The 24,672-nt window shown below is 41.5% G+C and overlaps 2 protein-coding genes across 2 annotated transcripts in view; both read right to left on the bottom strand.

Moving 5' to 3' along the window:
• Positions 1-5,805: 5,805 nt before the first annotated feature.
• On the bottom strand, positions 5,806-6,525 carry LOC134608261 (epiplakin-like). The gene is given in 1 exon segment (XM_063450949.1): positions 5,806-6,525. A coding segment is annotated over 1 exon segment (720 nt).
• Positions 6,526-6,687: 162 nt separating this feature from the next.
• Positions 6,688-24,672, bottom strand: part of EPPK1 (epiplakin 1) — a 46,431-nt gene continuing 28,446 nt past the window's right edge. The window contains exon 2 of the mRNA XM_063450941.1: positions 6,688-23,826. Within this exon, the coding sequence (XP_063307011.1) occupies positions 6,688-23,730 (17,043 nt within the window). The 5' untranslated portion in view covers positions 23,731-23,826. The remainder of the gene's footprint in view (positions 23,827-24,672) is intronic.

Here is a 24,672-nt window from a genome sequence, read left to right as displayed (position 1 = left end):
GACGGCCACCCTGTTCCAACAAGGCTGCGATGTCAGCAAGGCGGTGGTGGAGACATGTTTTGGGCCGGAATCATGGGAAGAGAGCTGGCGGCCCCCTTAGGGTCCCCGAAGGTGTAAAGATGACCTCTGCAAAGTATGTGGAGTTTCTGACTGACCACTTTCTTCCCTGGTACAGAAGGAAGCACTATGCTTTCCGTAATAAAATCATCTTCATGCATGACAATGCACCATCTCATGCTACAAAGAATACCTCTGCATCAATCGCTGCTATGGGGATAAAAGAAGAGAAAGTCATGGTGTGGCCTCCATCCTCCCCTGACCTCAATCCTATTGAGAACCTTTGGAGCATCCTCAAGCAAAAGATCTATGAGGGTGGGAGGCAGTTTACATCCAAACAGCAGCTCTGGGAGGCTATTCTGACATCTTGCAAACAAATTCAAGCAGAAACTGTCCAAAAACTCACAACTTCAATGGATGCAAGACTTGTGAAGCTGCTATCAAATAAGGGGTCCTATGTTAAAATATAACGTGACCTGTTAAAACGTTTAAAAAGTTAAAATGTTGTTATAAGTTTGATTGAAATAGCTTTTGATTTCAGTAAATATGCTGCAAACACAACAAATGACAATTTTCAGTTCTTTACAACCTATAAAGTGTTTTACTGTGCGTAATAATTTGGAACAGTGCATTGTAACTTTTTTATGTTTAAAAAAATATATTGTTATCATTAGGAGGTTTGTTCAATAAAATTTGAATTGTTCTCTTAATAGTTGATAACATGAGAATTATGCTGACTGTTATTTATATCAATTATTTAGGTAAATGAGAAAAATATAATTTGCATAATGATTTGGAACAGGGTGTATATAGCTGTAATTGCTATACATATGCACATAGGTAATGTGCGGTCAGGGACTCCCTGTATAGTACAGGCCCCACAGGATGGCCGGGCCCATGACAAATGTCATGGTTCTTATTCCCTGATAGCGGCCCTGGGGGCGGAGACTAGTGGTAGGGCACAGGTTGGGGGGTTTGCATAGAAGGAGACACACATATGGGGTTTGCACAGGAGGCGAGGCACAGCCAGGTGGGGGTTTGCATAGAAGGAGAGACACATATGAGGGTTTGCACAGGAGGAGAGTCACAGATGGGGGTTTGCACAGGAGGAGAGACAGATGGGATTTTGTGCAAGAGGAGAGACACAGATGGGGGTTTGCAAAGAAGGAGAGACACAGGTGGGGGGGTTGCAGAGAAGGAGAGGAACACGTGGGGGGTTGCAGAGAAGGAGAGGCACAGGGGGGTTGTTTGCTGAGGAGAGACACAGATTGAGGGGAAGCTTGCAGAGAAGGAGACACACAGATGGGGGTGTTCGTCCTGGAGGTGAGACACAGACGGGGGTTTGCAGAGAAGGAGACACAGATGGGGGTTTGCAGAGAAGGAGACACAGATGGGAGGGTTTGCAGAAAAGGAGAGGCACAGATGGCGGGGCTTGCAGAGAAGGAGAGGCCCAGATGGGGGGCTTGCAGAGAAGAAGAGGCACACATGGGGGGTTGCAGAGAAGGAGAGGCACAGAAGGAGAGGCAAAGACACAAGAGGAGGGGGTTTGCACAGAAGGAGAGGCACAGGTGGGTGAGGGTTTGCAGAGAAGGAGAGGCACAGATGGGGGGTTTTGTGCAAGAGGAGAGGCACAGATGGGGGTTGCAGAGAAGGAGAAGGTGGGTGAGGGTTTGCAGAGGAGAGGCACAGATGGGGGTTTGCAGAGAAGAAGGTGGGTGAGGGTTTGCAGAGGAGAGGCCCAGGTGGGGTTTGCAGAGAAGGAAGGCACAGATGGGGGGTTGCAGAGAAGGAGAGACACAGATGGGGGGGTTGCAGAGAAGGAGAGACACAGATGGGGGGGTTGCAGAGAAGGAGAGACACAGATGGGGGGTTGCATCTGGCCACCTCAGGGTGCCCCAGAACCTGTATTAGTTAAGGCAGAGCAGGCACCAATGCCGGTGCCCAGAGGAGAGGGGGAACGGAGCAGGAAGGCGGCGCTGTTCTTGCAGCCTCTCACTCCTCCCTCGCATTCCCTCTGTAATCCCGGGAGCCGGAATATGACGTCATTCCGGCCCCGGCATTCTAAACAGCGTGCTGGAGGAGTCAGGAGTTGCTCCACACTGGACCCCAGCAGGGTGGTGAGTGTTTGAGTGTCAATGAGTGTCTGCCTGTGTGTGTGTTTGTCAGTGAGTATCTGTGTGTGTGTGTCAGTGAGTGTATGTGTGTCTGTCAGTGAGTGTATGTCTGTCAGTGAGTGTATGTCTGTCTATCAGTCAGTAAGTGTCAGTGAGTGAGTGTATGTCTGTCAGTGAGTGTGTTTGTGTGTCTGTCAGTGAGTGGCGGTATGTATGTCAGTGTGTGTGTTTGTGTGTCTGTCAGTGTGTGTGTGTCAGTGAGTGTATGTCTGTCAGCGAGTGTGTGTTTGTGTGTCTGTCAGTGAGTGAGTGTATGTTTGTCAGTAAGTTTCTGTGTGTGTGTGTCAGTGAGTGAGCGTGTGTCTGTCAGTGAGTGTGTGTCTTTCAGTGAGTTAGTGTGTGTCTGTCAGTGAGTGGCGGTATGTATGTCAGTGTGTGTGTGTGTCAGTGAGTGTATGTCTGTCAGCGAGTGTGTGTTTGTGTGTCTGTCAGTGAGTGAGTGTATGTTTGTCAGTAAGTGTCTGTGTGTGTGTGTGTGTCCGTGAGTGAGCATGTGTCTGTCAGTGAGTGTGTTACACACCCCTTTCTATATGGGACTTTTCACCTTTATCACACATAGTTACATAGTTACATAGTGTTACATAGTTAGATAGCTGAAAAGAGACTTGCGTCCATCAAGTTCAGCCTTCCTCACATATGCTTTTGCTGTTGATCCAAAAGAAGGCAAAAAACCCAGTCTGAAGCGCTTCCAATTTTGCAACAAACTAGGAAAAAATTCCTTCTTGACCCCAAAATAGCAGTCAGATGTCTCCCTGGATCAAGCAGCTATTACCCCACTAATTAGGAATTGTATCCCTGTATGTTATGTTTTTGCAAGTATTTATCCAATTGCAACTTAAACATCTGTATAGACTGTATAGACAAAACCACCTCTTCCGGCAATGAATTCCATATCCTTATTGCTCTTACTGTAAAAAAACCTTTTCTTTGCCTTAGATGAAATCTCCTTTCTTCCAGCCTAAATGTGTGACTTCGTGTCCTATGTATAGCCCTGTTTAGGAATAGATTTCCAGATAATGGTTTGTACTGGCCCCGAATATATTTGTATAATGTTATCATATCCCCTCTAAGGCGCCGTTTTTCCAAACTGAAGAGATTTACATTTTTTAACCTTTCTTCATAACTAAAATGCTCCATTCCTTTTATCAATTTTGTAGCTCGTCTCTGCACTTTTTCTAGTGCCATGATATCCTTCTTTAGAACAGGTGCCCAAAATTGCACAGCATATTCAAGGTGTGGTCTTACCAGCGATTTATAAAGAGGCAAAATTATATTTTCATCTCGAGAATTTATGCCCCTATTTATACATGACAAAACCTTACTGGCCTTAGCAACGGCAGATTGACATTGCATATTGCTACCTAATTTGTTGTCTATAACAATTCCCAAATCCTTCTCGTGTGTGGTTATCCCTAGTTCACTACCATTTAGGGTGTAAATTGCTTGTGCATTCTTAACCCTGAAGTGCATAACTTTGCATTTTTCTCCGTTGCTGGGATGCAAAATTGTTTACCACATTAATTTTGACGCGATGACGTCACACGCGGTCCTCCCTCACTTCCAAGTTTCCAATCTGACAATGGGTCGACACTTCACTTGGTAACATTGGTAACTTGATTTTTTTAATATATTTTCTTATATATTATTACGTTTATGCTTTGCACAGTGTGATCTTGAAAAAGACCCGAAGGGTCGAAACGTCCACATTGATGCAATGTAGCTGTTTTTTGCACATCAAAACTACTTTTTCTATTTAAGACCAGGAGTGAATGAGTGAACCCATTCTTTAAAATCCCTTATATATTTTCGCTGGTTTGCACCTTGGCTGCAGATGTTTGGATTTTTTATGTTCGGAAAGTACCAATAATACCATATATACACACACACACACACACACACTTTGAAGTATGGAGCTGGAAATATTTTTTTTCCAGGGCTGCTTTGTCCGGCCCTGCCCAGGAAGCCCCTCTAGTAGCCATCTGAGGAGTGGCCAGTGAAGTTATCACTAGGCTGTAATGTAAACACTGCATTTTCTCTGAAAAGACAGTGCTTACAGCAAAAAGCCTGAAGCTAATGAGTCTACTCACCAGAACAAATTCAATAAGCTGCAGTTGTTCTGGTGACTATAGTGTCCCTTTAAGACTGAAAAAGTCCTAGTTGTTACTGTAGCCGAGCTCTCTCCATACCTCTCTCCACCATCCTCCATTCTTTATAGATTGTAAGCTTGTGAGCTGAGCTCTCTATATACCTTGTGTCCACCATCCCCCATACTCTATTGATTGTAAGCTTCTGAGCTCTCTATACCTTGTATTCTCTATAGATTGTAAGAGGACATTAAATTAGAGGGGCAACGGTTTAAAAATATCAGGAAGTATTACTTTACAGAGAGGGTAGTGGATGCATGGAATAGCCTTCCAGCTGAAGTGGTAGAGGTTAACACAGTGAGGGAGTTTAAGCATGCGTGGGATAGGCATAAGGCTATCCTAACTATAAGATAAGGCCAGGGACTAATTAAAGTATTTAGAAAATTGGGCAGACTAGATGGGCCGAATGGTTCTTATCTGCCATCACATTCTATGTTTCTATGTAAGCTTGTGAGCCGAGCTCTCTCTATACCTTTGTATCCTCCATTCTCTATAGATTGCGAGCTTGTAAGACGAGCTCTCTCTATATCCTGGGTTTCACTGCCCACATTCCTCTAGATTGTGAGCTTGTGAGTCGAGCTCTCTCTACACCTTGGGTTTCCCTTCCTGCTAGATTGTGAGCCGAGCTCTTTCTATACCTTGGGTTCCCTTCCTGCTAGATTGTGAGCTTGTGATAGTATCTGTGACATATTGACAAACAATACACTATTGGAATTGTGAATTTATTTTATTTATTGTTACAATAATAAAATGCAATTTTTTGTTCAAGCTTCTTGATATGCAAGATCATTTTTGATATTTTTATGAAGCCAAACCACATTTAGTCCACATATTACCCTTTGGCATTAATATTTGTTGATCATCTGCCTGATTGGGTGTTATTCAATAGACCAAAAATTGTGTAGAATGAGAAGGGAATCGCATATTGCGGCTAGAAAATAGCTTGGGGTATTTTAGGTATTTTGATACATTTGCAACTCCATTGACAATTTTATTGAACCCAACGTTTGTCAGTCTGGCTCTGGAACATGCTACCCTCACCCCAGAACATGCAGCCAGTTTCACCGAAGATGAGCCCATTCACATGAATAGTAAGTAGAATTATATAACATAAGAGTTTCACAGGTTAGTTGAAGAATATGGTCTAGTTACTAAAGTCGTCAGTTAACATAAAATCTGTATGCAAAACATATTTTGATACAAAGTAGAAAATAATCAGCATTCATACATAATAGTCTTTTAAGAGGATCCAAAATCTTTAATGAGAAAATTTAGACCAATGTTCCTGTTCTGTCAAATAAAACTCGGGAATGTTCTTCTAATCTCCAAAGACACAAAGACAAGATTATTATTTGCAAACAGCAATAGTATTAGCCTACATGCTCTATGATGGTTAGAGTGATATTACAGAATGGTCTTGTTTTCTGGCTTCATTTCTGTGTAACCTCGAACATATAAAGACCTGTTTCAGGATCTCGGATACACCTCTGTAGAAGCTGTAGATAGATGAGGTTCACGTGCATGTTCGGGTCAAAGAATCCTTTGGTGTCATCGGTGGGATCAGAAAGTATTTGGTTCATCGCTTCATCAAAAAAGCCTCGTTGATAAGCTACTTCCACTGGCACATGATGACTGTGCAACGGATCAATAATACCTCCAGTGGCAATTTGTGCTTCCAGTAGACTTATTCCATGGTCCTTGACAATCAAGTCTTTCTGCATAGCTTGGAAGAATGAGAGCTTGGTGTTGGTAGCAGGGTCATTATAGCCGGTGACTGCTCTCTCTGCAGACAGCAGTTTGGCTGGAAGTTCTTGCCCATTTAGTCCAGCAGCCACAGCTTCATCCACAGTGAGTTTTGTGTTTGCAACTGGATTAATGACAAAGCCAGTGGCTGCCTGAGCCTCCAGCAAAACAAGAGCTGTCCCTGGTCTCGGGAGCTGCTTCGACATTGCTTTGTAAATACTCATCATCTCTCTTTTAGTGGGGTTATTTTTGGATTGAAGAAATACACCTGCAATCGAGCCAGAACCTTCTAATTATTTCTTCACTGAATCAATCTGAAAATCACATTGATAAGACACTGGACGTCCATAGGAAAGCATTGAGTAATGCTTTCCTATGGTTTGAAGGCTCTTGCCATGCTTGTGCATTAGGATCTGACGTCGGCAGGGGGAGGAGAGGTCACCAGAGCCGAGGGATCCCAGCGCTGGAGAAAGGTAAGTGGCTGAAGGGGTTTTAACCCCTTCAGCTCAGCAGGAGGGGGAGACCTAATGACCCTATAGTGCCAGGAAAACAAGTTTGTTTTCCAGGCACTATAGTGGTCCTTTAAATGTCAGATTCCTGCTCCTCTCTTCAGTCTCTTTAATAATGGTGGTTATAATTTTGAAGATCTCTTCCCATGTTAGAACTTTAGACTCAAACTTATCAATTAGCTCCTTTCTCTTGGTTTCTGTAACATATCTAGAGTGCAGGAGTTCCCAGAGTGAATGAGATTTTCCTGCTAATTTAAATTCTCCAATGCTGACCTGCACAGTGACAGACTTTAAGAAGTCTTCTGTGGTTCTCTCATGTACCTGAGTAACTGTTTTAATTGTTGTTTGTGATGCGTTAGTTAGGATTGTACTGACTTCTACAATTGTTCCATAGTACTTCGTTAGGAATGCTTGACGATTGTCATCACTGATGTTCTTAGAATGCAATATGTCCCATAGAGATATGTTCCTATTATGGAACTCCCTGCTGGAGATGGAAACAGATAATGACTGCAGGGACTTTTCAATTGGTTTGGGAAGGAAATCATGTTCAACATTTCCTGATTTAATGGTTATAGCACGATGACTTGACACTTTTACATTAGTTTTCTCTGCTTCCACTATGACGGTAATAATACACTTCATGAGGTCTTCAAGAGTCAAAGTTCCACTTTCAAATTTTACAAGGAGCTCATCCTTTTTCTCATTTGTGAAATATGATGAATGTAGCAGCTGCCAAAGTGAACTTTTCTGACTTGGGTTACTACCCACTGTCACATCCACCTCGACTGCCATCAGGGAGTTTTGAGTTTGAATGCGGTTTGATGTTAACTCTGTGTCTTCAGATAAGAGATCAGTGTCTTTAAATGAACTGCTGGCAGCAGATTCGGGTGAGTTGATAGTGCCTTCACCTTCTTGAATGATGCTGGTGCAAACGCTCATAATCTCATTGACTGTATGTTTGTATGTTTGTAATAGTTCCTTCCTCTTTTCAACAGACACACTCTCACTATGCAGAAGATCCCAAACAGAAACACTACTTTCTTGAATTTGAGTTTGGCTGTGATGCTCTGTAATTGTGGATGGAATAATTTCCAAGGCTTTCTGAAGCTGGTCTTCTGTAGGCCACTGACTAGCTTCACTGGAAACTGATGACCCCTTAGTCTCCTCTGTAATAAACTGTGTCTTTGTAGTTACATGTTGTATTGCTTCTACCTTTGTCTTTTGAATAATGGTTATGATTATTTTAATTAGTTCCTCAATCGTCAAGTTTCCTGATTTGAACTTGGTCAACAAATCGATTCTTTCATTCTCAGAGATATATTTTGAGTTTAAAAAGTCCCACACTGACATGGATTCTTCTTGAATGCCTTCTTTGGAGATATTTATATGAACGGACTGAAGTGATTCCTGAATTTCCACATCTTGCTTTGTAGAACCAAAATCTTGACTTTGTCCTTTCCTTGTCTCTGTAATGATGGTAATGATAATAATTTTGAGTTCCTCAATTGTTAAAGTGCCAGACTGGTATTTTTTAAGAAGTTCTTCTCTTTTCTCTGCTGAAATGTGCTGAGAATACAAAACATCCCAAAGAGACATCTCCTTGTCTTCATCACCAGTCATATGAAAAGTATACGACTGCAATACATTTTTTTGTTGGTGATCAATTTTGAAAGAAGTTTTTCTGTCATTCACATCCAACATAAAAAGACCAGTTTCTGGATCTTGAACACACCTCTGAAGAAGTTGTAGATATGTGAGGTTCTCATGAGTATTGGGGTCAAAGAATCCTTTGGTGTCATCTGAGGGATCAGAAAGTATTTGATTCATCTCTTCGTCAAAGTAGCCACGTTTATAAGCCACTTCAACAGGTACACGGTGGCTGTGGATAGGATCGATAATACCTCCAGTGGCAATCTGAGCTTCCAAGAGACGGATGCCATGGTTCTTCACAATCAGATCTTTTTTCATGGCCTGGAAGAGGGAGATTTTCTCTCCAGTGTAAGGGTCTTTGTAGCCTGTAACTCCTCTCTCTGCAGACAGAAGTTTATCATAAATCTCATGACCAATCAGTCCAGCAGATAAAGCTTCATCCACAGAAAGTCTCTTATTCTTCATCGGGTCAATTACAAACCCAGTAGCTGCTTGAGCTTCAAGGAGAACAAGAGCAGTCCCTGGCCTCAATACACGCTTTAACATGGCATTGTAAATACTCATCTTTTCTCGCTCTGAGGAATCTTTCTTAGAGGTAACAAATACACCAGAAATACAGTTGGTTCCTTCAAGGTACCTCTTAACAGATTCCATCTGAGTGACTTGCTCAAAAGTTCTGCTCCCCTGGCTCAACTCATTCATAGTAGTCTGATCAATTATGTTAGACTCAAGCAGCTCTTTAGCAGAGACCTTTGTCCTGAGACCCTGGAACTCCAAACCAGTAATCCTTTCTTCTGTCTCCTCAATGATGGTAATAATGAACCGTAACAGTTCATCCTCTGTAAATGTCCCTGCTTTGTACCATTCCAGCAGTTCTTTCCCCTTCTCTTCACTAATGTACTTGGAGTGAAGCAGAAACCACACAGAAAGTTTTTGTCCTTTGAATTCCCCAATATTTATCTCTATATTTCTCAATTCCAATGCTTGCTGGATCTCTTCATCAGATTTTCCTTCTGCACCTTCAACAATTTTAAGAATAACTTTTTTCAATTTGTTCACAGTGGCCCGATGCTTGTCCAGCTCACCATCTCGTTTATCTTCTGAAAGATATTTAGAGTGGAGAATATCCCAGAGAGACACCTTCTGCTCCCCCAACTTTCCTGCTGCAACATGGACTGTAATAGCATTTAAAGCTTTACGAAGTTGTTCATCTGTCTGTGTGTAAACAACGGGACTAAGAGAAAAGGATTCAGTGCCAACACTGAGAGTTTTTGTTACTGTAATTTCACTTTCTGTTTCAGTAGTTATGGTTGTGACGATTTTAGTAATCTCTTCAAGAGTCCAAACTCCTGTTGTGTACTTATGGAGAAATTCCTCTCTCTTGCTTTCTGTGAAATATTCAGAGTTTAGTAGGTCCCACACGGACAGCTGCTGACCGTGGAACTTGCCTGTAGTAATAGAAACAAGTGCAGATTGAAGGTCAGATGGCTGATTTTGTTTCATAGCTTGTTGGTCTGACTGGCTAACACTGGACCCATTTACATACTGGCTACTTTTTTTGTTTTCCCATTCTTCGATGATAGTCAAGATCGTAGAGGTTAGCTCCTCAATAGTGAGAATACCAGAACTGTATTTCTTTAGAAGTTCTTGTTTTTTCTCCACTGTTTCTGTGAAATACACAGAGTTAAGAAGCTCCCAAATGGATATATTCTGTCCTGTGTATTGGCCAACTTTAATTTGGACAGTTTGTGACCTTAAGGATGATTCCCTTTGCTGCATACTGAGAGCAGTTTTCTCTTTAATTTCTAGCATGCACAGACCGGTAACTGGATCTTGGACACATCTTTGGAGAAGTTGCAGGTAGGTGAGGTTCTCGTGTGTATTTGGGTCAAAGAATCCCTTTGTGTCATCCGTGGGATCAGACAGAATCTGGTTCATGTCTTCATTGAAGTAGCCACGTTTATAAGCCACTTCAACTGGTACTCTGTGACTGTGCACAGGGTCGATGATGCCACCTGTGGCAATCTGGGCTTCTAAAAGACGGATGCCATGATCTTTAACAATAAGGTCTTTTTGCATGGCCTGAAACAGGGAGATCTTATCGCCAGTATAGGGGTCGGTATATCCAGTTACTGCCCTCTCTGCAGAAAGGAGCTTTGCATGAAGTTCATGTCCAAAGATGCCAGCCTCTGAGGCCTCATCTACAGAAAGTTTCAGATTTTTCACGGGGTCAATGATAAAACCAGTAGCTGCCTGTGCCTCCAGAAGCACTAGTGCTGTCCCTGGCCTCAAGATGTTCCTTAACATGGCATTATATATGCTCATTGTATCCTTTTTTAAAGGATCTTTACTGGATGTAACTAGAATTCCTGCAATAGAGCTTCTCCCTTCTAGGTATCTTTTTACTGAGTCCATTTGGGTCACTTCTTCTACAGTTTTTCTTCCCTGAGCTAGTTCTGTCAGAGTTGCCTGATCAATTATTTCAGAACTAAGCAGCTCATTAGCAGTTACTTGTCTCCTGAGGCCTTTAAACTTTAAACTTTTACTGCGCTCTTCTATCTCTTCAATGGTCGTAATAATTATTTTGATTAGTTCATGTACTTTTAATGACCCAGAATTTATCTTCTCTAGCAATTCCTTCTTTTTTTCCTCGGAAAAGTATCTTGAACTCAGGAGATCCCATACAGAAAGTCTCTGACCCTTGAAGTCTCCTATAGAAACTTCAGCCTGGACAGTCTGTATAATATTAAATACCTCATCTTTCAGGTTATATTTTGCCTTTAAAGATTTGTTGCTCCCATATTCCACTTCTTCAATAGACTGAATAACTATCTCCATAATGTCTTGAACAGTTAATTTGTAATTCCCAAGAAGTTCCTTTCTTCTGCTCTCAGGAACGTAATTAGAATTAAGAATGTCCCACACGGAAACCTGTTGGCCTTGAAATTGTCCTTTGTTCACCTGGATGATAATACTCTCTAAGGCTCTCTGAATTTCATCATCATGCACAGATTGGTCAGATTTCACTGTTTGTTGTACAGATAATTGTAGAGTTTTCTGCAATGTCTCTCTATGAATGACCTCATCATGCACAGAATGATCAGATTTCACTGTTAACTCCGAAGATAATTCTACAGTTTGCTTCGACTTCTCAACCTTGCTGGCTTCTGGTTTTATGATGATAGTCACAAGAGTAATAATTTCTTGTACAGTCAAAGTTCCCGATTTAGCTTTTTCCAACAGGTCTTTCCTTTTTTCTTCTGTGATGTAAGAAGAGTGGAGAATCTCCCACAATGAAATGCTTTGCCCTTTGAATTCACCATCAAATATCTCTACCATTTCTGACTTGAACTCTGTCTCAATAATGATTGTGATAAGGATATCTATAAGTTCTTCTATGGACAGACTGCCAGATGTGTACACCTTCAATAGTTCTTCTCTTTTCACAGCTGAAATGTACTTTGAGTTGAGAAGTTCCCAGATGGAAACATTTTTGTCATGGAAGTAACCGATTTTTGTTTGAAGAGTTCTGGACTCCAGATGAGTTTGTGTTTGGCTACGGAGAGGCGATACCTTACTGTCATTTATATCCAGCAAATACAGGCCTGTGTCTGGATCTTGAATACATCTCTCCATTAATTGAATATATGTGAGGTTCTCATGAGTATTGGGATCGAAGAATCCCTCGGTATCGTCAGAAGGATCAGAGAGGATCTGGCTCATTTCCTCATCAAAGTAGCCACGTTTATAAGCCACTTCCACAGGTACACGATGACTGTGAACTGGATCAATTATACCTCCAGTGGCAATCTGAGCTTCCAAGAGACGGATGCCATGGTCCTTCACAATCAGATCTTTTTTCATGGCCTGGAAGAGGGAGATTTTCTCTCCAGTGTAAGGGTCTTTGTAGCCTGTAACTCCTCTCTCTGCAGACAGAAGTTTATCATAAATCTCATGACCAATCAGTCCAGCAGATAAAGCTTCATCCACAGAAAGTCTCTTATTCTTCATCGGGTCAATTACAAACCCAGTAGCTGCTTGAGCTTCAAGGAGAACAAGAGCTGTACCTGGCCTCAATACACGCTTTAACATGGCATCGTAAATACTCATCTTTTCTCGCTCTGAGGAGTCTTTCTTAGAGGTAACAAATACACCAGCAATACAGTTGGTTCCTTCAAGGTACCTCTTAACAGAGTCCATCTGAGTGACTTGCTCAAAAGTTCTGCTCCCCTGGCTCAACTCATTCATAGTAGTCTGATCAATTATGTTAGACTCAAGCAGCTCTTTAGCAGAGACCTTTGTCCTGAGACCCTGGAACTCCAAACCAGTAATCCTTTCTTCTGTCTCCTCAATGATGGTAATAATAAACCGTAACAGTTCATCCTCTGTAAATTTCCCTGCGTTGTACCATTCCAGCAGTTCTTTCCTCTTCTCTTCACTAATGTACTTGGAGTGAAGCAGAAACCACACAGAAAGTTTTTGTCCTTTGAATTCCCCAATATTTATCTCCGTAATTCTCAATTCCAAAGCTTGCTGAATCTCTTCATCCGTTTTTCCTTCAGCACCTTCAATTAACTTAAGAATAGCTTGTTTCAGATTTTCCACAGCAATGCGATGCTTATTCAACTGGCCTACTCGTTCACTTTCAGAAATGTATTTGGAGTGGAGAATTTCCCAGAGAGACACCTTCTCTCCTTTGAGTTCTCCCATTGGAGCAATAATGGTGAAAGCACTTAATGCTTTGCAAAGTTGTTTATCTGTTTCTGTTAAAACCGTTTCATCAGCCTTAATGGGAGAAGTGATTTTTTCTGTAATTTTTGTCTCTTCTGTTTCATTAATTATGGTTGTTGTAAGTTTAATGATCTCTTCAAGAGTCCAAACTCCTGTTGTGTACTTATGGAGAAGTTCCTCTCTCTTGCTTTCTGTGAAATATTCAGAGTTTAATAGGTCCCACACTGACGGCTGTTGACCGTGGAACTTGCCTGTAGTAATAGAAACAAGTGCAGATTGAAGGTCAGATGGCTGATTTTGTTTCATAACTTGTTGGTCTAACTGGCTAACACTGGACCCATTTACGTACTGGCTGCTTTTTTTGTTTTCCCATTCTTCGATGATAGTCAAGATAGTTGTGGTTAGCTCCTCAATAGTAATAGTACCAGAACTGTATTTCTTTAGAAGTTCTTGTTTTTTCTCCACTGTTTCTGTGAAATACACAGAGTTAAGAAGCTCCCAAATGGATATATTCTGTCCTGTGTATTTGCCAATTTTAATTTGGACAGTTTGTGACCTTAAGGATGATTCCCTTTGCTGGATACTGGGAGCAGTTTTCTCTTTAATTTCTAGCATGCACAGACCGGTAACTGGATCTTGGACACATCTTTGGAGAAGTTGCAGGTAGGTGAGGTTCTCATGTGTATTTGGGTCAAAGAATCCCTTTGTGTCATCCGTGGGATCAGACAGAATCTGGGTCATGTCTTCATTGAAGTAGCCACGTTTATAAGCCACTTCAACTGGTACTCTGTGACTGTGCACAGGGTCGATGATGCCACCTGTGGCAATCTGGGCTTCTAAAAGACGGATGCCATGATCTTTAACAATAAGGTCTTTTTGCATGGCCTGAAACAGGGAGATCTTATCGCCAGTATAGGGGTCGGTATATCCAGTTACTGCCCTCTCTGCAGAACGGAGCTTTGCATGAAGTTCATGTCCAAAGATGCCAGCCTCTGAGGCCTCATCTACAGAAAGTTTCAGATTTTTCACGGGGTCAATGATAAAACCAGTAGCTGCCTGTGCCTCCAGAAGCACTAGTGCTGTCCCTGGCCTCAAGATGTTCCTTAACATGGCATTATATATGCTCATTGTCTCCTTTTTTGAAGGATCTTTAATCGATGGAACCAATATTCCTGCAATAGAGCTTCTTCCTTCTAGATATCTCTTTACTGAGTCCATCTGGGTCACTTCTTCCAATGATTTTGTTCCCTGAGCCAGCTCTGTTAACGTGCTCTGATCAATGATTTCAGAAATGAGTAGCTCATTAGCAGTTACTTGTCTCCTGAGGCCTTTGAATTTAATTTTTTTACTTTTCTCTTCTGTCTCCTCTATAATTCTGATAATAATTTTGATGAGTTCATCTATATGTATCTCTCCAGAATTTAACTTTATTAGCAACTCCTTCCTTTTCTCTTCGGAAAAGTATCTGGAGTTCAGGAAATCCCAGACTGATAGCGTTTGACCTCTGAGTTCACCTACAAAAACTTCAAACTGCACAGTTTGTATAAGATTGAAAACTTCTTCCTTCAAGCTGTATTTTGCCAATATAGATTTACGACTCTCTTGTTCGAGCTCTTCAACAGTCTGACGTACCATCTCAATTATATCCTTGATAGTTAATTTGTAATCATCAATCAGCTCTTGTTTTATTCTATCAGGAATGTGTTTGGAGTAAAGAAGGTCCCATATTGAAAGCTCTTGTCCTTGAAGCTCTCCTTTCTGGACCTGAATAGTAATACTCTGTAAAGCTGTTTGGATTTCATCATCAGACACCATTGGTTCAGATTTCACTGTGGGTTGCACAGATAATTCTACACTTTGCTGCAACTTCTCTATCTTGCCGACTTCTGTTTCTGTAATGATAGTAATAATAAGGGTAATAATTTCTTGTATGCTCAATGTTTTTGACTTTAGTTTTTCCAATATGTCTTTTCTTCTTTCTTCTGTGATGTAATACGAGTTCAAAAGCTCCCACAATGATACACTTTGTCCTTTGAAGTCACCAACCGATACATTCACCTTTTCTGACTGGAGAAGCATTTTTATTTGTTTATCTTGACTCACAGAGTCTGTTGTGTCTGTTGGTATAAATGTTACCTCTGTCTCGGTAATAATTCTGAGAAGGATAGTTATAAGTTCCTCCACGGACAAATTGCCAGACGTGAATTTCTTTAGAAGCTCTTCACGTTTTTCTACTGAAATGTACTTTGAGTATAGAAGTTCCCAGATGGAGACATTTTTGCCTTGGAGATAACCAGTTGTTACTTGAATAGTTCTGGACTGCAGCTGAGTTTGGCTCTGGACAGGAGCTGTCTTGGTGTACTTTACATCCAGTAAATACAGGCCTGTGTCTGGATCTTGAATACATCTCTCGAGTAACTGCTTGTATGTGAGATTCTCATGAGTACTTGGATCGAAGAAACCCTTGGTATCGTCAGAAGGATCAGACAGAATTTGGTTCATCTCTTCATCAAAGTAGCCACGTTTATAAGCCACTTCTACAGGTACACGGTGACTGTGAACTGGATCAATGATACCTCCAGTGGCTATCTGAGCTTCCAGGAGACGAATGCCATGGTCCTTCACAATCAGGTCTTTTTTCATGGCCTGGAAGAGAGAGATTTTCTCTCCAGTGTAAGGGTCATTGTAGCCTGTAACTCCTCTCTCTGCAGATAGAAGCTTGTTGTAAATCTCATAACCAATCAGTCCAGCAGATAAAGCTTCTTCTACAGCCAATTTTCTGTTCTTTATTGGGTCAATAACAAACCCAGTAGCTGCCTGAGCTTCAAGAAGGACGAGAGCTGTCCCTGGCCTCAATACACGCTTTAACATGGCATCATAAATACTCATCTTTTCCTTTTTCTCTGGATCATTTTTGGCAGTGACCAACACCCCAGCAATGCTGCTTGTTCCTTCTAGGTATCTCCGAACAGAATCTAATTTAGCAACATCAGTCGCTGTCTGTGTTTCTTGTTTTAAACCTTCAAGTGTTTCTTGGTTAATAATTCCAGCATTGTACAATTCAGATGCTTTCACCTGTTTCCTCAATCCCTGGAACCAGATATCACCCTGGCTCTGTTCCTTGTCTTCAATAATTGAAACAATGGTGTTAAAGATGTCTTTAAGGGTGGATGATGTCTTGGTTTTGTATATCTTTATAAGTTCCTTTCTTTTGTCTGCTGAGATGTAAGAAGAGCACAGCAGTTCCCACAGGGAAATATCTTGGCCTTTAAATATCCCTGCATTCAGGTGGACACTGGTGGCTGTCAGAATATGTTTTGTTTGCTCATCAATATAAAAGTAATCATCACATTTCTCAGCCAATGGAAGTAAATAAAGTCCACTTTCAGGGTCTTTAATACATCTCTCTAGCAAATTTGCATAGCTTATTCTTTCATGTGTATTAGGATCCACAAATCTCTTTTTATTGACAGCATTTGATACTGATATATAGGTGTTTTCATCCAAACATCTCCTCCTAAATGCCACATCTAAAGGAACTCTGTGATTGTGGATTGGATCGATCACTCCACCAGTTGCAATTTGGGCTTCCAATAAGTAAAGTCCTTGTTCTTTATGTAATATGCCTTTTTCCACAGCCTGGAAAAGAGAGATTTTGTTTCCGGTCAGTGGATCAGTAAACCCAGTAACGGCTTTCTCAGCTGTTTCCAGCTCTTCTTGAATATCAGACGTAACAAGACTGGCAGAGAGTGCTTCTGTGGTGGAAAGCCTCTCATTCTTGGTGGGATCAATGAGAAATCCAGAAGCTGCTTGTGCTTCCAGAAGTATCAGGCCAATGTCTTTTTGCAGAATACCTCTGTTAATAGCACTAGAGATGCTTATGACCTCATTGTTGGGTAGCACCGTAACACCAGCTATGCCACCTGTTCCTTCCAGGTATCTTTTCACTGAGTCCATTTCAGCAACGCTTTCTGCTGTGATCCGGCCTTCTGTCAAATTATTAAGGGTCTTTTTGTCAATTATGCCTGCAGTGAATAATGATGTGGCAGTGACTTCACCTCTGATTCCCTTAAATTTCACACTGCTGCTTTTACTTTCATGTTCCTGTACAAGAGCTGTGAGACGAGATATCAGCTCATCTTTGCTGAGGACCCCCACTGAGTAAAGTTTCACTAATTCCCGTCTCTTTAGGTCTGTGATATACTCAGAGGTCAGAACTTCCCAGACTGATACTACTTGACTAGAGAACTTTCCAAAGTGAATTTCAAATGTTATTGATCTTAAGTCTTTTTTTATTCTGTCTGTGAAATAGAAGTAGTTCTCCCCCTTCTTCACCACCTGCAGAAGATATAATCCAGTTTCTGGATCTTGGATGCATCTTTCTACAAGCTGTAGATAAGTAAGGTTCTCATGAGTGTTTGGATCAAAGAACCCTTTTGTATCATCATCTGGATCAGACAGGATCTTGTTCATGTCCTCATTGAAATAACCACGTTTATAGGCCACCTCTACAGGCACTCTGTGACTGTGCACAGGGTCAATAATGCCACCAGTGGCAATCTGGGCTTCCAGGAGCCGGATTCCGTGGCACTCTACAATAAGTTTTTTCTGCATGGCTTGAAAGAGGGATATTTTTTCTCCAGTGTAATGATCTTTGTACCCGGTTACAGCCTGTTCAGCAGAGAGAAGCTTAGCATATACATCATGTCCTATTAGTCCACTGGTCATAGCTTCGTCTACTGAAAGCCTTTCATTTTTCACTGGATCGACCATAAAACCTGTAGCCGCCTGAGCTTCTAAAAGGACCAGGGCAGTTCCTGGCCTCAAAATATGCTTTAGCATTGCTTCATAAATGCTAATTTTCTTATTGGTAGATTGTATAAGAACTCCTGCAATGCAATTAGTTCCTTGAAGATAGCGCTTTACATTGTCCATTTCTGTCACTTCATCGATGGTTTTTTTACCCAGGTTAAGCTCATCAAGGGTTTTCTTGTCAATAACCTCTGACTGAAACAAGTCGCTAGCGGATACCTGTTTCCGGAGACCTTTAAACTTCAGCTTGTTGCTTGTTGTGTCTGTCTCTTCTATTATGCTAGTGATAGATTTTGTAATCTCTTGAATAACTTCAGAATTACTGCTTTTGTACATAGCTATTAGTTCTTTCAGTTTGCTGATGCTGATGTATTCGGAATTGAGAAGGTCCCAGAGTGAGACTGTTTGACCTTTGAATCTTCCAGTCTGGGCTGTGAATTCTGCAGATTTCAGAAGTTCGATAATGTGGGCATCTGTATATAAAGCAGCACTTTCTGGAATAGACAAGAGTAGGTGACCAGTCTCTGGATCTTTATAGCATCTTTCTTTCAGTTGACTGTAACTCAGTTTTTCTTTAGTGTTTGGATCAAAGTACATTTTTAGATCATTTGTAGACACAGATGTTTCTTCATCCAGCAAACCCAGTTTGTAAGACTGTTGCACTGAGACATACAGGCAGTGGACTGGGTCAATGATGCCACCTGCTGATAACTGAGCCTGCAGCAATGGTACGCTCTCTTTGTCTGGAATGAGACCCTTGCTGATCATTTGTCCCAGGGAGATTTTATTTCCAGTGTACGGATCGTTGTACCCAGTCACTGCTCTTTCTGCAGCCAAGAGTGTTTCATGAAGTTCGGGTCCCACCAAGCCGGCTTTTACTGCATCATTCACTGCGTGTTTCTGATTTTTTGCTGGATCAATTAGATATCCAGTGGCAGCCTGAGCTTCCAGAAGCATCAGTGCATTGGCGGGTAGGATAATGTTATTTTTCATTGCCTGATAAATGTCTATTTTCTCTTTTGTGGATTCCAGGAAAACGCCAGATATGGAGCCTGAGCCCTGTAAGCATTTCTTAACACTTTCAATCTGTGATACTGTCTCAATTGATATCACGCCTTGTACAAGTTCATCAAATGTTTTTTGAGTAATAATATTTAAATCAAGCAGGAACACAGCAGGGACCTTTCCCCGTAGACCCTGGAAACTAATGTGAGTGGTCTTCTTGATTTCGTTAGCCTTGACAATTTGCAGGATTTCTGTAGTTAGCTCTTCTATTCTTATTCTCTTAGACTTGTATTTTTCTAGGATTTCATACATCTGTTCTACAGTGAAATATCCATAGTGTATCAGATCCCACAATGTTGCATTTCTTTCCTCGATTCTGATGCTGCTGAATGTCTGCTTTACTTCATCATCAGAGTAACTGCCTTCTGGAACTTCAATGAAATCTTGAGGCAAAGGGAAAAAATAAATGCCAGTATCTTCATCCTTCACTGCGCGGCTTAACAACTCTGCATACGTCACCATTTGTTTGATGGTGGGATCATAGTAGGCTTTTGTGACCCCAGTGGGGTTGGATAGACTGTTATGTACTTCTTCATTCAGGTATCCATGTTTTTTGGCTACAGACTCTGGGAGATGAAGGCTGTTAATTGGATCAATTATTCCACCAGTGGCAAGCTGTGCTTCTAAAAGCTGCATGGTGCGTTTTTCATCTAGTAGACCTTTTCGCATTGCTTGGAATAGTGATATTTTCTTTCCTGTGTATGGGTCTCTATATCCTGTCACAGCCTCTTCTGCAGAGAGAAGCCTATCATAAATCTTAGGTTCAATGATGCCTACTTTCAGGGACTCATCTACGGAAAGCTTCTGGTTGTTTGCTGGATTAATCAGATGTCCTGTGGCGGCCTGGGCTTCAAGTAATGGTAGGATTGTGCTAGGGAGCAGGATGTTCCTCTTCATTGCCTCATAAAAGTCAATTCTCTGTTTAGATGGTTGAATTATTACACCACCAAGGACTCCAGATCCATGCAAGTATTTCTGGACTCTCTCCATTTTCAGTAGATCCTCTGCTGATAATTTTCCATGCAAAACCTGTTCAAACAGCTCTTTGTCGATGATCTCATACTCTAGAAGCTGGTACAAGCTGACCTGTTTTCTAAGCGCAGGGAAACGTATATCAGTCCATTTCTGCATTTCCTCTTCAATTAAAGTGGTAATTTGTTCCAGTGTAACCTTCCTCAGTCGGAACTTTTCTATGAGTTCTCTCCTTTTCCATTCAGCAAAATACTCTGAGTTAATTAGAACCCAGGCTGAAACGGTTTGTCCCCTGAGTCTTCCATATTTCACGAAAATCTCTAGGTTTCCAAAGGACTCTTTGATGTAATCGTTAATGGTAAACTGAAGCTTCTTGCTTTGCAGTGGAAGGAGGCAGAGATTTGTCGATGACTCATGAATGCACCTTTCTTTCAGCTGCAAGTAAGTGAGATTTTCATGGGTGTTTGGGTCAAAGAAGCCTTTAGTGTCGTCACTTGGATCTGAAAGGATTATGTTCATTTTTTTATCAAAATATCCCCGTTTATAAGCAACTTCTACAGGGATTCTGTGGCTATTTTTCGGGTCAATGATACCTCCTGTAGCAATCTGTGCTTCTAAAAGCCGAATTCCATGTTCTTCCACAATTAATCCCTTGTTCATGGCCTGGAACAGAGAGATAACATCCCCTGTGTATGGATCGTTGTAACCAGTTACTGCTTTTTCTGCAGATAGCAGCTTCTCATAGAAATCTGACCCAATTACATTGGCTTTCAGAGCCTCATCAACTGAATATTTCTTGTTCTCTACGGGATCAATAATGAAACCTGTTGCTGCTTGGGCTTCCAGAAGTATCAATGAGGTCCCAGGCCTTAAAATGCCTTTCCGTTTTGCTTGGTAAATGCTTATTTTTTCTTGGGTATCTGTAAGAATCAATCCACTGATGCCACCTGTTCCATCAAGATATTTCTTTATTGTGTCAATATTCACCACCTCTTTCGCTGATGTTTCACCATGCTCAAGCTTTTCAAACAAATCCTTGTCAATGATTTCAGATTCAAGCAGTTGACCAGGAGTAACAGAGTCTCTTAGTCCTTTGAATGTGACCTTAGTAGTAGACACTAGGTCAGTTATGGCCTTGTTAACCTTGGTAGATAATTCTTCTAGCGTATGGCCACCTGATTTATAGAGCTTAATCAAAGACTCCCTCTGCTCGATTGTAAAATAATCAGAGAAAAGCAGATCCCACAGAGAGATTTCTTGTCCTTTGTATTTCCCCAAGGTTACTGTTAATTTGGTAGATTTCAAAGCCTTTTTGGTCTGGCAATCTATGAACGAATGAGGTGTTTTAAGTGCATCTTGAGTATTATCAAATAATGGAATGAGGTAGAGCCCTGTTTGGATGTCAACAAGGCATCTCTCCAGCAACTGTTCATAGGTAACATTTTCTTTTGAATTGGGGTCAAAGAATCCTTTAATATCACTTGTTGGTGTGCCTAAGCTCTTGATGACATCATCATCAAGATATCCACGGGCGTGAGCCACATTGTATGGCATGCGATGTTTCCTTACAGGATCAATGACACCGCCAGTTGCAACCTGAGCTTCTAGAAGATGGAGACCATGGTCTTTCAAAATTAAACCCTTTTGCACAGCATGGAGGAGTGGAAGAATATTCCCAGTATAAGGATCCAAAAATCCTGTAGCAGCTTTTTCAGCGGAAAGTAGCTTTTCATGCAACTCAGGTCCAACCAATCCACTTTTTATGGCATCAGTCACGGAGAGTTTCAAATTCTTCACTGGATCCAGCAAAAATCCAGTGGCGGCCTGGGCTTCTAGCAATGCAATGGCAGTGCCTGGCATGAGTAAGTGTTCTTTCATTGCTTCGTAAATGCTTCTTCTCTCATTGGTGGAAACCACAGCCACTCCGGCAATACACCCAGTCCCCTGAAGGTACCCTTTCAATGTCTCCTGTTGAGAGACGTCATGTGCTGAAATCTTTCCCTGTTGTAAGTTTTCATAAGTTTCCTTATCAATGATTAATGACTCAAGCAAGTCTTTACCTGTAGCTGAACCCCTTAGGCCTTGGAAAGTGACTTTTAAAGGGAGCAGGTAGAGATTTGTATCGGCATCAATGGTGCATCTTGTCCTGAGATCCTGATAACTGACTCTGTCGTTTGTGTTTGGATCCACAAACCCCTTTGGACCGTTCACTGTGTCAGATATTAGTTGAGCCATCTCCTCATCAAACAAACCTCGAGAATAAGCAACCTCCACTGGAACATGGAAACTGTGTATTGGATCAATTATGCCTCCGGTAGCCAACTGAACTTCAAGAAGATTTGTACCTTGACTCTTGTCAATAAGCTCTTTATTCATAGCTTCAAAGAGGGGAATCAGCCTTCCAGTGTAGGGGTCATTGAACCCAGTAACTGCTCGTTCAGCTCTCAGTAACTTCTCTTTGAGTTCCAGTCCTACCAGTCCTTCCTGAATGGCTTCTGTGACAGAGAAAGTTTTATTTCTTACTGGGTCTATGATAAAACCAGAAGCAGCTTGAGCTTCCAGGAGGGAAACAACTAAATCTGACCCAAGAAGATTTTTTTTCATTGCTTCATAGAGACTTAGCTTCTCCTTGGTGCATTCTATATAAATCCCACCGATAATTCCCAAACTGCACAGATATGGTTTGACTTCTTGCAGTTCACCCACCATCTCTAAGGTCTGCTTCCCTTGTTTGATATCATTGTATAGAGCTTGATTTATAATTTTGGCTTTGAACAGTTGTGCTGCTGTTACCTGCTTCCTCAATCCCTGAAATCTGTTTTCTAGAGGAAGCAGTGGTAATCCGGTGTCTTGATCTGTGATGCAACCAGACAATAAATCTTGATACGTTGAGGCCTCTGCTGTGTTAGGGTCAAGGTAGCACTTGGCAGATTTACTTTTTCCTGAGAGAATTGCGAGCATATCTTCATCTATGTGGTTCAGCTTGGTGGCCTCTTGCAAATGCACCCGGTTACCACTTGCATGGTCAATAATACCCCCGGTTGCTATTTGAGCTTCCAAGAAGCGAATTGCATAATTTTTACCAATGAGACCCTTCTTGAATGCCTGGAAAAGAGACAGAGTCTCATTTTTTAGTGCATAGCCAGTTACTGCTTTGCCTGCAGAGATTAGTTTTTCTTGGAACTCAGGACCAACAATTCCATGCTGAATTGCTGCTTCAACAGAAACCTTTTCATTAGTCAATAGGTTAATGATATTACCAGTGGCCGCTTGGGCTTCCAGCAGTGCGCAGGCCACTTCTTCTGACACCAGCTTCTTGAGCAGAGCTTGATAGATGCCAATTTTTTCTTTTGTGTGCTCCACTAAAAATCCAGCAATACTAGACAAGACTTTGGTAGCTTGGAAAATGGGTGAGGACTCAGCATGGATTCCACATTCGATACCTTGAACAATTTCTGAGGACTCAGCATGGATTCCACATTCGATACCTTTTGTGGAGTCATGGTGGGTTTCAGTTCTGAATCCATGTGAGGACTGGTGGCTGGAAGAATGTTGAACGTGCGAGGTCTCATGGTGGCTACTGGTTCTGATGACCTGTTTGGAATCATGGTGGCTGCTGAGTTTGATAACCTGTGAGGTCTCATGATGGCTCCCAAATGTGATTCCGTGCACGTTTTCATGATGATTCCCAGATGCAATTCCTGGTAAAGCCATGTGATGACTGCTAGATGCAATTCCTGGTAAAACCATGTGATGGTTTCCAGATGCAATTCCATGTGAGGTTTCATGGGTTTGGAAAACGTTTGATTCCATTGTGTTCATTTTGTGCACATCTTTGTTTTTGTCTTCATGATGGCGGTGGTGCTCCATGGTCTTGGTTATTTGATGGGTGGGTGGAGAAGAATAGAAGTTCAGTTGATATGCTGGTTTGTTTAGCTCTCGTCTTCATCAATGGATCAACAAATCCTGCAAACAGAAGAGAAAATCACTGTTACATCTGAATGTGGTTAATGGAGTATATTAAAAATAATGAAAAGTGTAGCAGTCACCATAACACTAATGGAATGTCCCTGCTGATTGCTCCCCGTCAAGAACTCTCAGCAATATATTAATACAGGGCTTGACAAATTTGTTTTAAATTCAGGAGCCAGGTTTTTTTTACTAAACTGAAAAAATAAAATTCTTAAAGGGACACTATTGTCACTAGAACTACTACTGCTTAATGCAGATCTGGTGTCTAAATGCTGTCCCTGCACGCTTCTCAATGTAAACACTGCTTTTTTAGAACAGGCAGTGTTTACATTGCTAGATGAAGAAAGAGGGTCGCAGAGCCTTGTGAGTGTCTTCTGATCCAGATGGTGCTCAGTGCATGTAGGAGAGCAGGAGACACAATATAGTGTAGTAGGTACTTTTACTTGGTGAAGAAAATATAGAAATGCACTTAGTTTTTTGGAGCTTCTGATCAGCTCCAAATGTTAGTGCTTGGGCGGTATGATCCCCACCTGTGGATATTTTCCATGAAGTGAAGGAATGCCCTTCGGTAACCGAACGAGGACCACCTGCACAGCTTATTAGAACGTTAGAACCCTCCATTAGCAAGTGCGGTTTGACCCTTTTATAGTAAAGGGTTACTCATACCAAAAAAAACTGTGTTTTAGAAAAAAAAATGTTTTTGGTTGACGTAACCTTTGCTGGCATTGCCCCACCCCGCCATAGGAAAAACAATAAAGACATAAAGCAAAAACGTAGCTCTAACACCACGCTGCCTTCAGTAAAGTTAGTCTCCCTTACTGGAGGTAGAGGGGACATCCC

This window comes from Pelobates fuscus, chromosome 4, assembly GCF_036172605.1.
Source record: "Pelobates fuscus isolate aPelFus1 chromosome 4, aPelFus1.pri, whole genome shotgun sequence".
NCBI classification, from domain to species: domain Eukaryota; kingdom Metazoa; phylum Chordata; class Amphibia; order Anura; family Pelobatidae; genus Pelobates; species Pelobates fuscus.
The sequence above is the reverse complement of the archived record's forward strand: the minus strand, read 5'-3'. Positions and strand labels throughout refer to the sequence as shown.